Source organism: Bidens hawaiensis, unplaced genomic scaffold (genome assembly GCF_021521415.1).
Source record: "Bidens hawaiensis isolate Kalapana, Puna unplaced genomic scaffold, B.hawaiensis_p1.1 tig00045116_1, whole genome shotgun sequence".
Classification (NCBI taxonomy): domain Eukaryota; kingdom Viridiplantae; phylum Streptophyta; class Magnoliopsida; order Asterales; family Asteraceae; genus Bidens; species Bidens hawaiensis.
The window spans coordinates 33,392-49,381 of NW_027498012.1; the positions used below are offsets into that span (position 1 = coordinate 33,392).

General features: G+C 35.4%; 1 protein-coding gene and 1 pseudogene across 2 annotated transcripts; one reads left to right on the plus strand and one right to left on the minus strand.

Moving 5' to 3' along the window:
* Nucleotides 1-989: 989 nt before the first annotated feature.
* LOC143595415 (uncharacterized) lies at nucleotides 990-6,791 on the plus strand. The gene is made up of 5 exons (XM_077074439.1): nucleotides 990-1,216; nucleotides 3,661-3,957; nucleotides 4,145-4,360; nucleotides 4,980-5,108; nucleotides 6,401-6,791. The coding sequence occupies exons 1-5, from the start codon at nucleotides 1,013-1,015 to the stop codon at nucleotides 6,608-6,610; spliced, it is 1,056 nt and encodes a 351-aa protein (XP_076930554.1). The 5' UTR covers nucleotides 990-1,012; the 3' UTR covers nucleotides 6,611-6,791.
* Nucleotides 6,792-11,920: 5,129 nt separating this feature from the next.
* Nucleotides 11,921-15,227, minus strand: LOC143595414 (putative alkaline/neutral invertase B; annotated as a pseudogene). Its single transcript, XR_013146520.1, has 6 exons — nucleotides 15,064-15,227; nucleotides 14,183-14,420; nucleotides 14,016-14,064; nucleotides 13,224-13,609; nucleotides 12,353-12,907; nucleotides 11,921-12,226 (listed from the first exon to the last, which is right to left on the minus strand). The product of XR_013146520.1 is annotated as a putative alkaline/neutral invertase B (transcript).
* Nucleotides 15,228-15,990: the final 763 nt, after the last annotated feature.

The window sequence follows — 15,990 nt, forward strand, 5'->3', positions numbered from 1 at the left end:
ATTAGATTAAAACAAACTACGTTAAAAAATAAAATAAATTATCATAAAATAGCAAAACAATTAAAAACAAAAACTTAAATAAACTTTCGTAATACATAAAATCAAACTAGTAATAAAAGAAATAAATAAGGCGTGTAGAAAATAGCAAAAGAAATTAACAATTAGAATAGACGACAAGAGAAGTGAGTGACAGCTCGAGAAGCAAGCCCCGTAGTATAAGGCTGAGGGGTGTGGGGCTTCAACGGGGGCGCTAGAGCCCCTCCGCTCGCGCCCCCAGGCGCTAACACCACACCACCGGGGCGCTAACGGGGGCGCTAACGGGGCACTAACGCGAAAAACAATGCAGGCGTGAGCTGGTTAGCGGGAAAAGAGAGAGAGGAGCACACCTTTTGAGGTATTTTGGACCGTTGGGAGCCGAAAAAAACAAAAAAAAAATATATTTTCTATATAGGTTTACGGAAAAGAGCCGTTGAGCTCATATTAAATTAAAAAAAAAATATTTTCTTAAACTATAAATATATACCTTTATAAAATATACTTCATTTCACAATTATACATCTTTCCTCCTAAAATCCTCTCAAAACTAACACAAAAAAATTGTCGTTGTTTGAATATATTTATAAAAAAATAAAAAAAAAAAATTTCGCTGGAGCCCCTGCTGGAGCCCCTCCACACCAGGGACCAGGGCTCCAACGGGGGCTCCAACAACCCCCTTATCCAGTTTCTCTCTCTGCCACACGTCATAATATTATTGGTTGGAGCCCCCACTAAAACCCCCATTAAAACCCCCACACCCCTCAGCCTAACAAGGATGGGTAAAGGCACCCACCCTTTATTAGATAAGGAGTTTCAACGAACTACAACCACCAGTAATTATTGATTTATGTCTCTCTCTCTCTAGCATATATATAGTATATTATAGCATATCACAAGGTTCTTGTTTTTTGAAAAAGAAAAAGAAAAGGGAAGAAGACCTGTGATGATGATGATGAAAAGTGGAGATGATCAGGTGATGGACGGTTCGGATATAATGGAGTTGGTTGAGAACGATAAGGTGTTCAGTAAGTTCGTCGATCACAAGTTCCGTGACCTCGACCGTGACTGTGACGGCCATCTCTCTGTTAAAGAGTTGCAGCCTGCTGTTGCTGATATCGGTGCCGCCCTTGGTTTGCCTGCCCAAGGAACTTCAGCTGATTCAGATCATATTTACGCTCAGGTAATTTACTTTCCTTTTTTTTTTATTTTCATCTCCTACCTAGACCATCATATTATTTCATAACTAAATGAAATTATTGTGTTTTGGTTACAGTAACAACAACTTTACATTTAAATCTTCAAACAATATTTAAACTATCTATCAATATTCTTCTTCATATATAATTGAACCTGATGTTTTCCTGTGAACAAAAATAAATGAGTATGAAAGATGATAATGATTATGATGATGATGATGATGATAAAAGGGCGGGTCCCATTATATTTTGAGTTGTATGCGTACAAAATATCAATCAACTAATTAATCATACCCAGTGAAATTTGACCAATAGCATAGCTACAAGTAGGGTCTGAGGAGGGTGGGATATAGGCACACCGTACCTCTATTCATATGGATGAAGAGGTGGCTTCCAGAAAGATCTCTAGCCACATGTATGCATACAAAATATGCATGATTAAATTGCCGAAAATGTAAATTGTTTGGTCAAATTCGTATAATAAAATACTATATAAATTATCATATCATGTGCAATGAACTTAGCCCTCTCAAGGAATATGTGTAGTGGAGGTGTTACAAAATGAGGTGATTTACGTCGTGTGGCGTCCAGTCAGTAAATTGTGGGTTTTTTTTTTAAGGGTGTAATGGTGTTGTAGCCCATATATATACATGTATATATATCTCACACACAAATATAATAATAATATAACAAATATGCATATGGGCGACAAAAACCTCTCGTCCTTACACATTTCGCTCCTATGTAATGGTGTTGCAGCCTCAAAATCACCATTTTGACGCCCTCACTACACTCACCTCACCTTGATGAGTTTCTGTTATTAGATGGTATATTTGTTTTACAAGAAATAAGCTGCATGTTCTATATCAAAAATAAAATAAAAGTTGAAATATTGACTGTGAAATGATACGATTTTTACCATGTATGATTGTTGCAATTATTCTTAATAAAAAGTTAAAAACAGTGCAATGTAGACACCAAAAATAGAAGTGTCACCATATATATATATATATTGTATGGTTCTGGTTGAGATTATGTCTTTTGACTTTAATGGCAATATATTGTCTAGATAATTGTACTTCTGGTACCATCTACTAGAGTGCATTTTTTAATATTTCTCTATTGCTAACTTCATAGTGGGCTTTAACTTAGATTATCTTCATACTGACATTATATCATTTCTTGACTATGTTGTACACTAAAGCACAAAGATTGAGATGGTCGGTTTATCCTAAACCTTTTAACCTATAAATACCTTTTATTTAATTTAAATTAATGAACAAATTACCGACTAAAAAGATAGGTTTAAAATAATCCTCCTTTTCCTAATGTTTTTTTTTTTTTCATTCATTTTGAAGCAAGGAATTTAATAGGAATTATGCACTTTTATGTTTTATATTATCAATGTCACTTTGTGTCTTTATCAACCGAAAATTATATTCTAAGTTGTGGGCCATTATCATGATATGTAGTACTGTAGAAGTTGATGACATAAGTAGGGCCCAAATATGTTACAAATTGCTCATTGTCAAGAGCACATTAGGATTAGACGTGCACAAAATAACCGGTTTTGGAACCGAACCGGTGGAACCGACCCGGAACCGGTTCTAACCCATACCCGGCACCGGTTCCTGACCGGGTATAGGATTTCTCCTCGGAGCCGGTTCCGGAACCGGAACCGACCCGGAACCGGTGGAAAAAACCCGGAGGAACAGGTCAAAAACCCGAAAAAACCCGGAGGAACCGGTCAAAACCCGACCCGGAACTGGTCAAAACCCGGTCAAATACCCGACTATACCCGGAACCGGTTCCGGAACCGAACCTGGTTTGACTTTTGTTGACCATACCCGGAACCGGTTCCTACCCGGTTCCGGGTTTTTTAAATACCCGATTTGTGCACGTCTACATTAGGATGACGGGATCAATAAAGCTTGCCTAATAGTTAGATACGTTAAGACACATAAGGAATGTTTTGGACCTACCAGAAATGACATCATCACTATTATAATGTTAAAACACTACCAAGTGTTAGTACTTACAATATCTAACAATTGAAGACAGTTATGTTTTCCTTATTTAGTATGCTAATTTCTGTTCTTAGTTCTAAGTTCTAACCACTTGATATTTGGTTGTACAATGTTCCATTGTAAAATGCTATATATATATATATATATATATATATATGCTTGTTAACTTCAACAAGCGGTTGGTCGGGTCAAAATGGTCAACCTTATATATTTATTTGATTGTGATTAAAGTTCATGGCAGGCAGTTTAAGCCTTTGTAAATCTGTCCTTTTGCTGTATATCTTCTGCTTTATCATTCTTGAACCTAATTTTAGGTAATAAAACACTGTTTTATATATAAGAACTTGAGTATATATGCAACACAAGTGTATGTTTTCTGTATCTTAAAATTTGCGATGCAGGTTCTTAGTGCATTCACTCATGGTAAAGATAGGAAAGTAAGCAAGACAGAATTTAAAAAGGTTCTTTCAGATTTTCTTATTGGGATGGCTGCGGGATTAAAGCGGGACCCGATTGTTATTCTACGCATAGATGGAGAAGATTTAATGGAATTCATTGACAGCCCGGGTTTTGAACCCGAGATGACCTCTATATTCTCAGAAATCGAGATCCCTAATGGGTCTCTGACTGATTACATTAACAAGGCTTTTGAGAAACTTACAGTAGATAAAGGGATGCCTCCGGTTTTAGATTCATGGGTAATTCTTTAATCAAAATTTTCATTTTTTTTATGGTTTTCAGTAAAGGGGGAAATTTCGACCCATTGACTGGAGAATGAGTCGATGCAGGTTCTTAGTGCATTGACTCGTATCTTGACCCACAAACCATCTTGCCACTTCTAATTTTTAACATAATTCTAGGCGCTGAAACATTTTCTTGGTTCAGGTTACGAGCAACATTATAGCACCAGCACTAGAATCATGTGGTGTTGGTCAAAGCCAGCCGGTTTCTCAAGAGACATTCTTAGTTGAGTTTAAAAAGGTAGCCGAGAACGTGGCTCAGCGGCTCAAGGACCAGCCTGTTATTGTTGCTCACAGTGAGAACACCTTTGATGGAACCGGCATCAGGAGACTACTATTCAACAAGTTTGAGCTGGAAAAGGTTACAGCTATTCTATTTTCTTTTAATAAAACTTATTGACCTTGAAGCTTTCATCATACAGCCTTCATTTTGATCTAGTGCTAAACTAGCTTTTAATAAGTTAATGCTATTTGCTTATGAACGGTTTACTTTGCGCGTTCTTAATGTCAAAGATAGACACTTTTGGCCAAACTTGTTGAAAGTTGCCTAAAGTCTGATTTTAATGCATAAAACCTCCTAAATAGTATTTAGTCAAAGGTTTTGAGTGTTATTTTGTAATTATAATTGGCGCTTTAGTTATTTTTATTAAAAAGTTAAAAAAAAAGAAGTGTTCATGGTAAATTAGGATTAGAGTTGTAAATAACTTATATCGCAGTTTAATAAAATAAATAAAAAAAAGGCTTAAGGCCTCCCACAACCTCTTAATCATTTTATTCAGAAATTATGATTAAGATTGTAAATAGTTTGTTTTTAATAGCATTTAAGATATTGCTAATCTATAAAATATAGACAAAATGTTGTTAGCTAGTGGGTCAACTAGTCAACTCTGCACAACCAAACATGTCAAGCTTATCTTGGATGTCCCTTTAAGGTGGCTTATCATTTAATTTGTTGTTGCTGCATATAATGTGCAATTTAGACACTAGATACAGCAGTGAAGTCTTTGCCAAAAGATCCCCATGGGAGAATCTCCAAGAATTGTGTACGACTCGCGCTTGATCAACTGGCCTCTTCGGCTGGGCTGCCACCTATTGGTGCTGTTTATCAGGTATTCTATTAAATTTAAGTAATACTTTAACTTGTTGAATAAAACAATTTGAGAGTTTATATACATTAAATCTTCACTTTGGACAACGTTCATCTTGTTTCAAAGGATTCAATTGATAAAAAAAAAGAAAGAAAATTGTTCCTCGTGATTATTAAAAGATGGTGTTGTGTGTGGTTAGGCTATTAAAAAAGTTAATAAGTTAGTTTTCTTGTAAAAAAGTAATTTTATCTATAAAAACTACATTTTTATGAGTAGGGTTAATAAATTCTCTAGCGGATAGTTGTTGAGATGGTAATTAGTAATTACTAACAAAAGCAAAATAACCATCTTTGTATTGCATTAACAGATATTTAATTTATGCATCAAAATGTAAGTTTTCATAAAATTTGATAATGTAAACGAGACGCAACACTTTCTTTAATAACATTTTGTATTTTTTTGGCTATATTAAAAGAAAGTGTTGTGTCATGTTTAAGTTATCACAATTTCTTATAGAATTTTACGTTTACGTTATCACAATTTCTTATAGAATGTTTATAAAAACTAACTTTTTTATGCATGGAGCCAATATTTTTTACTTAAAAGAGTTCCTAAATGGTTCGTGTTCATGAGTAGGCGGGTCGATCCTGACATATACGTGAAACTCATGTCACTTGTATGAACTTGAACACATGTCGTGTTTTGAGGGTTGACGACAATAAGACACATTTAACTAGAAATAGAAAACTATTAAATTTTTATGTTACTTTAAAGTTCTAAATTTACATATTATTTTTATTTTTTTGAAACATTTATGTTTAAACTATGCCAACTTATTTTTGAACTTCTAAAATTTTAATTTATTACATAAAACCCCTTTTTTTAAATAAAATAATAAGTTAAACGTGTCAAACCTCAAACCAATTTTTATTTTTTTGAAACATTTATGTTTAAACTATGCCAACTTATTTTTGAACTTCTAAAATTTTAATTTATTACATGAAACCCCTTTTTTAAAATAAAATAATAAGTTAAACGTGTCAAACCTCAAACCAGTCGGGTTGACACGAACATGACCTGTTTAGCTAAACGTGTCCGCTAATCCGACCCAATAATTATCAAAATCTGTTTAGACTAGACTTGCTCACGAATTTTGCATTAGGTTCGTGTCATGTTAGAAGGCCACAACCCTGATTACCAAATAACCAAATTGAAGTTAGAAAACTTTGTGTCACCAATTAATTACGTATTTGCCCAATGATGTATTTCAAATTCTTAGTAATGTGTATACATTTGGATGAATACGCATGTAGATGGACGAGGTCATTAGTGAATCATGCAAGATGTTTGATGTGGATGACGGAAAGGTGGTTAAAGAAGACGAGTTCAAGAAGATTCTGACGGAAGTCCTAGGAAGTATTATGCTCCAACTAGAAGGAAACCCGATCTCAGTTTCTACAAACTCGGTTGTTCACGAGCCACTCGCATCCGCTTCCACACTCTTGCAGCCGTCTTCCATGTAAAAGGTGTGCGGTTATCTTAATGTTAATTTATGTACTACTTAGTTTCACATCATCAGGATCCAGAAATAACACTACATACGATCATGGATGTGTTAGTTGGTTCGTGTAATTTATCATGGGAAACTAAGTGTCATTTGATGGTTTACTTTTATGTATAAGTTAATTGTAATGACTCAGTGTTTTAACGATTACATGATTCAAAAAAGGATATGGATTTCTTCATATTACATTTTACGTGTTGGGTGTTCATTGTTAACTCTTATTTGTGTTTGGAAAATGTATAAAGAAAAATAGAAAAAGTATTTAGTGTGATCTAAGTTCAACTCTAGAATTGAATATAGGTGTTTCAAAGACTCCAATGGTGTTTCAACTCTAGAACTAATTTGATATGTTAACTTTGGCTACTTAAATTTTGTAGTTAAAAGAATAAAATGACATCATTCTAGTCTTTTAGATATATTTTATTTGTCTCTCACATATTGTGGCTATAATGATGATAGACGATCTTCCCATTTAGGTATGATATTGTAGGCCGGGCCGGTTCAAGACTGTCACTACCCAATAGTCCACTACACCGTTTAAAAACAAAAAAAAGATTTAAGTAAAAAAGAAGAAGGATTTGAAAGTTTAGGGTAGGGCAAGTGAAAAAGATGGGTAAAAGGTAGATTAGTATTTTGTCCTAAATACCCGTACTCGTACCCGTATCGTACCCATACTGATTTAACTTATTCGATACAGGTATTGGTATCATTTTTGTGGAATTTTGGTACAGGTACGGTACGAGTACATATGATATTTTGTATTTGTTTGGAGTATATAAGGGTTTAACAGGGATTCTTCATATTTAATATATAAAATAAATTCTCCAACCATGTTATTATCGAACAAGTACCAAACGTTTCTTCAAAATTAAATAATATAACATCTAGGACTCGAACCAAGAAACAAATTACTTAAAGTGGCAACCGAATTAGGGCTCTTCAATACTATCTTATCATTAAACCGACGACCAATTTGGTACCCGTACTAACTTGATACCCTTCACATACATGTGCAAATACCGATAGCCGGACTAATTCAGGTTGTTTGTTACTCGTACCGGCACCGATTTCAAGATCGTCGAAGATTTGAAAATAAAAAGGCAAAATGGTACAAAAACGGGTATTGTACCGAAATACCCGTACAATACCGAAAAATTTGATACAAGTATTGATACATGTTTTTATTAATTTTTGATACAAATACAATCGGGTCCAGGTACTGTCCCAAGCTCATCCTTAGTAAGAAGTACCAACTTAATACTAACATCTCTCGTAACTTTAAAGCAGTTTTCATTTTCATACTAAAATATGTTATAAACCTTACCAAGTGAAACATCAAATCCAAGCTATGTTAGAACTTTCATAAATTGACCTTTGTAATGTAGGGTGAAGCTATGGCTTGAAGCCTTCGGAAAAAATAAGTCTCCGTTTAAAAAAGTTTTAATATTTATAAATTTGTAGAAAATCATATTTAATTTTTAAACAATGCAAGTGAAAGTGAAACTAAAACAAAACTATGTACTGGCCTAGTGGTTATTCCCAACCCAGGTTCGATTCCATCCATAATGAAATAATTTTTATTTAGTTGTTTTCTCTAGTCACTTTTTATTCACTTTGTTTCTAAATTTTTTCTCATTTGCATGACTTTTTTCCAGTGTTGGGAAGAGATAAAAAAAAGTTGGATGGTTTAAATACAAATATTCCTTTGTGTATTTTATATAAATCAAACTTTTTTTTAAAACAAAAATTGAAAATTTGTAGTTTCATATACAAAACACGACAATCACTCAAAGTAAGCTTATAAATTATGTAATTTCATCTCTCTAATTTTTTATAAAGGCCCCGATTTATCTTACGCTTTAGGCCTTCAAAATAGTTGGACAACCACTGACACAAAGTAATCTTACAAGCAGCAATACACTTGCTCTAGATATATATTCATAATTAAACCAATTGTGGTTCACTACTAACAAAATTACAAAACCATCTATCGATTTAATCTAAAAATAAGTGTATATACATGAATGAATAACTACATAAACACACATCTTGGTTAATGTAAACTACTTAATCTATACATATAAATGATGATGAATACACAACACATGATGCACTACAAGAATACCCGGCATTAAGGGCGACGGGCCCTTTTAGGGGTGACAAGTCCGATCTGCATTATATTAAACCACAGCCGTTGATACGGATTGTGATCGACGGCCCGTGTTTTATCGTACAATCCTCATTAGGGGCGACGGTTCGCCCCTAAAACCCCTCAATTATTGTTTTCCCTCTTTCCTTCTTTCTTTTCACCATTTCCCTCCAGACTCTTATACACTCCTCCCTGCCGGCGATTTCAGGCGTCACCTCCACCAGCCGGCTCCGACACCACTAGTCCGTCACCACCACCGTTCCCCGTCACCGCTCACCACCGAGCCCGTCAACATCTTTTCCCCGTCACCGGACACCACCTCCGAGCTATCACCACCACCGAGCCGCACCACCACCACCGTGAGTCTGTTAATGCATTTACTTATGATTATTAATAAATACATAATATAGGTAGTTAGACACCGATGTGTTTGGAAAACGGTTTTTGGTGTGGGGAAAACTATGAAGATATGAGGTTACATTGGTGTTTGTTAATTCAAGCCAGAAAACGGTCTACTAATGGCTGTTCATCATCAGATTAAAATATGAAGTCATTTGATTTTTATAAAACTGACTGAAGAATATTTTAATAAAAATAGATGTCAACTTATATGTGTGCATATAGTCAAATTAGACCAACAATTGTGATGATTGCTTGGTTTTAAAATGCGTTGTTGCGAAGGTTTGGTCGCATCGCAGCATATGATGCGTAGAGATTACATGTTGCGCCATTTTCGTGTAATGGCTGATGGGTTTGATGCGTGCAACATGGAATTGGAATTTTTCAAACAGAAATTAGGTCGGAAGATGATGGAAAAGGGTTGGAGAGGGAGTCGACATGTTGGTGACGCCAGTTATAATATATTCTTCAAGCTTTAAAAGTCATAACTGATCCCTATTTAATCTCATATTTGCAAGAGACCCTTTTTATTTTATTTTATTTTATTTTTGTTCTCTTATATATATGATTAATTCAACCCCTATTTGCTATAGAAATTCTAAAATTCTTCTATTTATATAGTCTTTATTTATTTTAGAATGCTAATTAGTGAGTCTTTAGTTATACTGTAAACACTTTTTTGCATTTATGATCTGAATTTCTTATTTTTAATATTTGGAAGTAAAATTATTAGGTATAATATTTTTTTAGTATTTTTCTAATAAAAACGCATCGCATACATGATGCGCTCGCATCACGCAACTCGCATCGCTTATCGGATTTTGCGGCCAAACGCATCGGAGCGCATTGCGGTATTTAAAACCAAAGATGATTGTTGGTCAAAGTTCATATTTCATAGTGTTGGTAATTTGGTTTTTTGGTATGCTAATGAGACCGATACAACTTGATTCATCATATTATATATTAGTATTGGATAGGTCAAAATGATTCTAAGACGCTTAATAGATTAAAACTCTATTGTGTTATATTAATTAGTGTATTAAAGTGTTGTATATTGGTAGTATTAAGTTTTTATGTGTTTACTTACAACATATTCATCTTATTTTGTAGGCCCAAAGTGCTAGCTTATTTCAAGATCCAAATTTTCTACATCACCTAGACGAATATCACAATCACCAAAAAGAATTAAGCAAAGACAACGAGGATGACATTGATGAGGGCGACGAATGATAAGTATGGATCTTAATTAACTAGCTACTCTATCGGTTTAAATGTTGTTTAATTAGTACGTGTAAATTGACATTTATGTACTTTTATAAGTTGATATCTATATATATGAATCGTTGTGACAAATGTTTGTATAAAACTATCGTAAAAATATGGAAATAGCCGGAAATATGAAATATATTTTTTATAAATTTCAGAGGCCTTTAGGGGCGACGGGGCGCCCCTAATAATTTATCGGAGTGTCGTGTGATTTTAATCGAAAACGTTTTAGCGACGAAACCAATAGAGGCGAAATATACTTTTAGGGGCGACACCTATTATTGAACCTATATCTAATAGCGGGAAGTCAAGCCAGAATACATAACATTTGAAATTTGAATTGTGCATATTTTAGTATAATATCACACCGTGATTGTTTCCATGTTAAGTTGTAATTTAGTTCCTAAACTCTAACATTCTTCTTGTATTTATATAACTTTGTAAATGAGAAAGATATATTAAATTCAAACTTTCATACCTATCAGGGGCGACGTGCATTTTAGGGGCGACACATAAATGAGAAAGATATATTAAATTCAAACTTTCATACCTATTAGGGGCGACGTGCAGTTTTAGGGGCGACACATGGGTTATTAGTGACGAGACAATAAGGGCGTCTTTTTAGGGGCAACCCGTCGTCCCTAAAAGTATTAGGGGCAACATGCCCGTCGCCCCTAAAACACCCTTTTCTTGTAGTGATGATTGTGTTTGTCGTACACAGCTACTCAAAATCACATAATATGTGTACAAGTCATGTGTAACGGACGAAAAGCAATTTTGCATGTGATGGGTGTGAAACTCGCTTGTATTTGGGTTCGTTCTTCATACTTACAAAGATTATAGCTTTGTTTACGTATTTTGTATTAATATATAGGAAATGGATATGAATATTAGTTTCCATTGATATATCCATTAATCTTTTGTTTTAATTCTAATATCTTAATTAATCCAAGAATAACCAATCTAAGTTGGATTAATGAAGAACATAACAAAAAATAATTTTGGACGAAAAGCAATTTTGCATGTGATGGGTGTGAAACTCGCTTGTATTTGGGTTCGTTCTTCATACTTACAAAGATTATAGCTTTGTTTACGTATTTTGTATTAATATATAGGAAATGGATATGAATATTAGTTTCCATTGATATATTTTCATGAGGACAATTGCATCTGTTTATATGAACCTATATATCATCAAAATTATTTTTTGTTATGTTCTTCATTAATCCAACTTAGATTGGTTATTCTTGGATTAATTAAGATATTAGAATTAAAACAAAAGATTAATGGATACATTGGTTTCCTTTTATCATAACTTGTAAATGAAATCCACGCTATAAGCAAATTATTGTTGCAATAAGAAACTACAATATTCTGCATCGATCTTTCTACAAACCAACTGAAAAATATATCTAAAAATAGAATCAACTAATTAAAATCTGAATTAATAATTTTAATACGAAGATCAGAAACTCCATGAAGCTGATCTTTTGATGACGGGTTGCATCTGCCGGTCTTCCTCAAGTGAGATCATACCTAAATGGGAAGGATCCTCCAGCATCATTTTAGCAACAAGATATCCTGCAACCGACCACGTTTGATGCTTGCGCGCCTGTTTTCCAATGTACCGCCCGCTCTTTCCGTCGTAATATTCCGGCCACCCGTCTTTTGCAAGCCTGAGTTCTGCGACTTCGATTGCTCTCCTCGCAATCTGGGGCCGTCCCACCTTGATACATGCAGCTGTAAGCAGCCATAATAGCACTGCATCCACATATAGCAAATATAAATACCGATCATTACTACAAGTGTATCATTTTGATAAGTAAACAGGTCACTTTTGATCATCTCATCATCGATGAACAGGCACGGCGAGAGAATTAAATGTACCTGGCCACGATCCCCCATTGTGGTAACTCCATCTTGTGTTCTTCGGATCGCATCCAGTAATAATCCTCCAGTCATGGCCTTCAATGGCAGGATAACAGACCTTCGCATGTCTCCAACCAGCTCTTCCCATCTCGATTCTATAAGATCCATAATGGCCATTGACTGTTCAGGCGTGGCCAAAGACGAAAGAATGGCAACGCAGTTTCCCAAACAAAACCAACGGAAGGCCATATTCGAGGGCCCCACGTTTCCAAGGAAGTATCCCCCGTAAGTTGGCATAAAGTCAAAAACCCATTCGGGGAGTGAGTCGGGAATCACATTAAACTTGTTGACCGCTGTATGCGAGTACTCTTCTGTTTTGTACCGGTATATGTCATTCAGGTGCTTCAAGTCTAACCAAAAATAGCTTCGCATGTGAAAGCTTAAAGCATGAAGACGTTTCACGATTGTGTCAACGAGTTCTTTCCCTTGAGCATCTTGTTTCAGTAAAACTAAAGCACATCTTAATGCCATGAAAAAAAGTGCTTGTATCTCTATAGGATATCCATACACACCCTGCATACAAGACCATGATTGATTATATATATCCTACCTAACATAGTCAGGACTCGCCCAAAGTAGTTGAAACCCCCAAATTGGTTTATTATAAACGTTAGCTTCTTATCTTCAAAACACGGGTCTGCACGACCCGTTTGGACTCATACTAAAAAATGCTATGTTTTGACCTGACCAGCAATATCCATACAGGGCCAATATGTTAATTAATATGTCTGTCTGTAAAATTCGAATTTCTAAACTTAATTTTTTTATTGCCGATTACCCGAGCATTGATTTCTGTATGAATCTATGTAGAGAAATGAGGAAAACGCACCATTCTCCTATCGATCATAGAGCATCCATCAGCACACAGCAGAGTCGGGAATGTGTTGAATCCCTCAGAAAGGCATAAAGCGAGTATCAACCGTATGCCCTTCTGGCAGTCAGGCATTTCAGCTAGTGAAGTGTCACCAGTTGACTTTGTATACGCCCGAAGCAGTATGATCCACCAAAATCCTGAATCAACAGGAGCAACTCGCCCTATTGCACTCTCACCAAAATCAGCCATTATAGTTTCCGTGTCATGAACAGGATCATGAAGCACTTTAAAACTAGCCAGCATCACACCCTCCCCTAGTTGGAAACGATCGATTTTCTTCTCCCATGATTGGAGCCGCAAAGTCTTTAGAATAAAGTTCTTCACAATTTCAGGTTCTAGCCCTGCTTGCGGTGCGCACATATGATGTATATATGTGTGAACCCTCGGGTGGGCAAAAGTGAAATTGCACTAATTTTGACGTTATTTTACTAATCTCGTGAAAATAACGTTAAAAGTGACGGACGGTTAATCAGGCATCATGTAGTGGCGTTGATAGCCGAAAGACAAGGGTACATGCACCGATCAGCCGGTGTCCCGATGATTGAGTGCTATGTGCCTTATGTCCAAGGCTTGATGCAAAACTACTATCGAGCCGGGGGTCTCACCGGAAGCAGCCTCTCTATCCTTATGGGGTAGAGGTAAGGCTGTCTACATCTTACCCTCCTCAGACCCTACTATAGCTTTGCTATTGGTGGGATATACCGAGTACGATGATGATGATGATGATGATGACAATTTCAGGTTCACCGTTCATGAGGAAAGCTAACGCACTTGGAACGAAGTCTCTCGCAAACACCTATAGATGCACAAATTAACATTTATTAGTAATTTAAAGAGAAACACATGAGGCACATTTGGTTTTAGCATAGTGCAAGATTGTAACAAGTTAATGTTAGTATAAAGCTAGCGTGTACCTGGTCGTAATTTAATTTTTCATCAGAACTATCGAGTGCTGCAATAGTCCCGACTGGTTGGCCACGAAAGTACACCGTTGTCTTCCTTAATGACTCCCAAGCCTCAACAAACATCGGGTGTGGTTCAAGCCCATGATGGCCATTAGAGGAATTGAAGGATAGTCGTTTACTTGGTGAAAAAACACTCTCAAAATCCACATGTCTGCAGGGGCGGACCCACATAGTGTGGATCGGGGTCCTGGGACACCAATGTTTTTTAAAAATTTATTAGAAGCGGTATATTAAATTTTTTGAGGACCCCATAAGATTTAATACATGGAACCCATACTATTAATGTTGATGTGGTCTGGTGGAAAGTCCCTTGTTTTATCTTTAAAAGGTCATGGGTTCAAGTCTTACAAGACTCAGTTTTTGGTTTTTTGTGTTAATTTTTAGTGTTAATCAATCATTTGATTGCTAATGTTGCAATGATAACTTTGGAAACATTCAAACACCTCTAAAATACATATCATTGTTTTCAACTTTATGCATGGTTTTCTTTAGAAACATTCAAACACTTTAAAAATATCAGTTTTATTTTTCACTAGTTTAAGTTAATGGTTTTCAACACATGCTTATGAAAGGGTGGATCTAGGTTCTATCTCAAAAATGTTTAAGAAAGGGAAAACAAAGTGTTTATGTGTCAACCCGACCCATTTTAACCCGTTCAGGTAGTGATGATTGAAAAAAAAGTTTTATTATGATATTGTTTTTTATTATGTTCTTCGCCTCGACCCGACCTGAACAACGACCGACCCGAAAAATTTGAACACTGAAAATATGGGACCCCATTGACAAAAAATCCTGGGTCCGCCACTGCATGTCTGCCATTTTCTGCTAACGAAGGGTGGCGGGGAGATGCCTCTACAAGTGACTTCTCATCCAACGACCTCTCTCTCTCCAAGTTCTGTTGTCTAGGCTTATCCAGCAACCTTGAGAAATCGATAATATCGTCACTATCAACGCCTTTCACACTGTCGTTCTGAGTCAATAAATCCAGAGACATTCTCAAATCTAATATATAGGCTCAATGATCTGCATTTGTTCAGAAATAGTTCAATCACATTTGTTACAAAGAAATGAAGATGTGCGTGCATACACATGAACTACTGCTCAAACTATTAACTAATTGTTTTAACGTCCGTTAACATAACCAACCACATATGGTTGAATGAATAACATGCACAAAATCAACATAGTAATCTGAAAATACATCAATTAGTTATTCCAATTAACTCCGAAATAGCATCGGTGTTTCATCAAACAAGTTGTGTACATAAAAGTTGAGCATCCAAATCACACTACAAATACAATCAGGGCCACAAACAATAATATGCATCATAAGTTGTAAATATTATTATATATACACTCATTTATATGTAAAACCCTAATTTAAAATACTAACCACAACACGCGCGATTCAACCCCCAAAATGTGGACGTCAACAATGCCAATGCAAATGGTACCACTAATAATTAAGAATAAATATCATTGTGGATATATTTCTTGTATAATTAATATAGCTAGAGTTTGAGGCTTCAAACGTATAATTAATACAGTAATTAATTTTTAGAAATATCAAACCACCTAATTAACAGACTCTTTTTGTAATATCTACAACAACCCCCTACACTTGTTATGACATATTTGACGTGACAACTCACCAAATCCGATCCCATATTTGTATCATCATTTCACAACCCCACCCACGCAATGCATTGAAAGCAATATTACGTAGCCTAAATAAGAAAATTTAAGTGATAAGGTAT

Excerpts from the sequence above, each read along its gene's own strand:
- LOC143595415 (XM_077074439.1), top strand. The coding sequence starts at position 1,013 with ATGGACGGTTCGGATATAATGGAGTTGGTTGAGAACGATAAGGTGTTC. Across the intron at positions 1,217-3,660 it reads CAGATCATATTTACGCTCAG|GTTCTTAGTGCATTCACTCA; the intron begins GTAATTTACTTT and ends TTTGCGATGCAG. Across the intron at positions 4,361-4,979 it reads ACAAGTTTGAGCTGGAAAAG|ACACTAGATACAGCAGTGAA; the intron begins GTTACAGCTATT and ends TGTGCAATTTAG.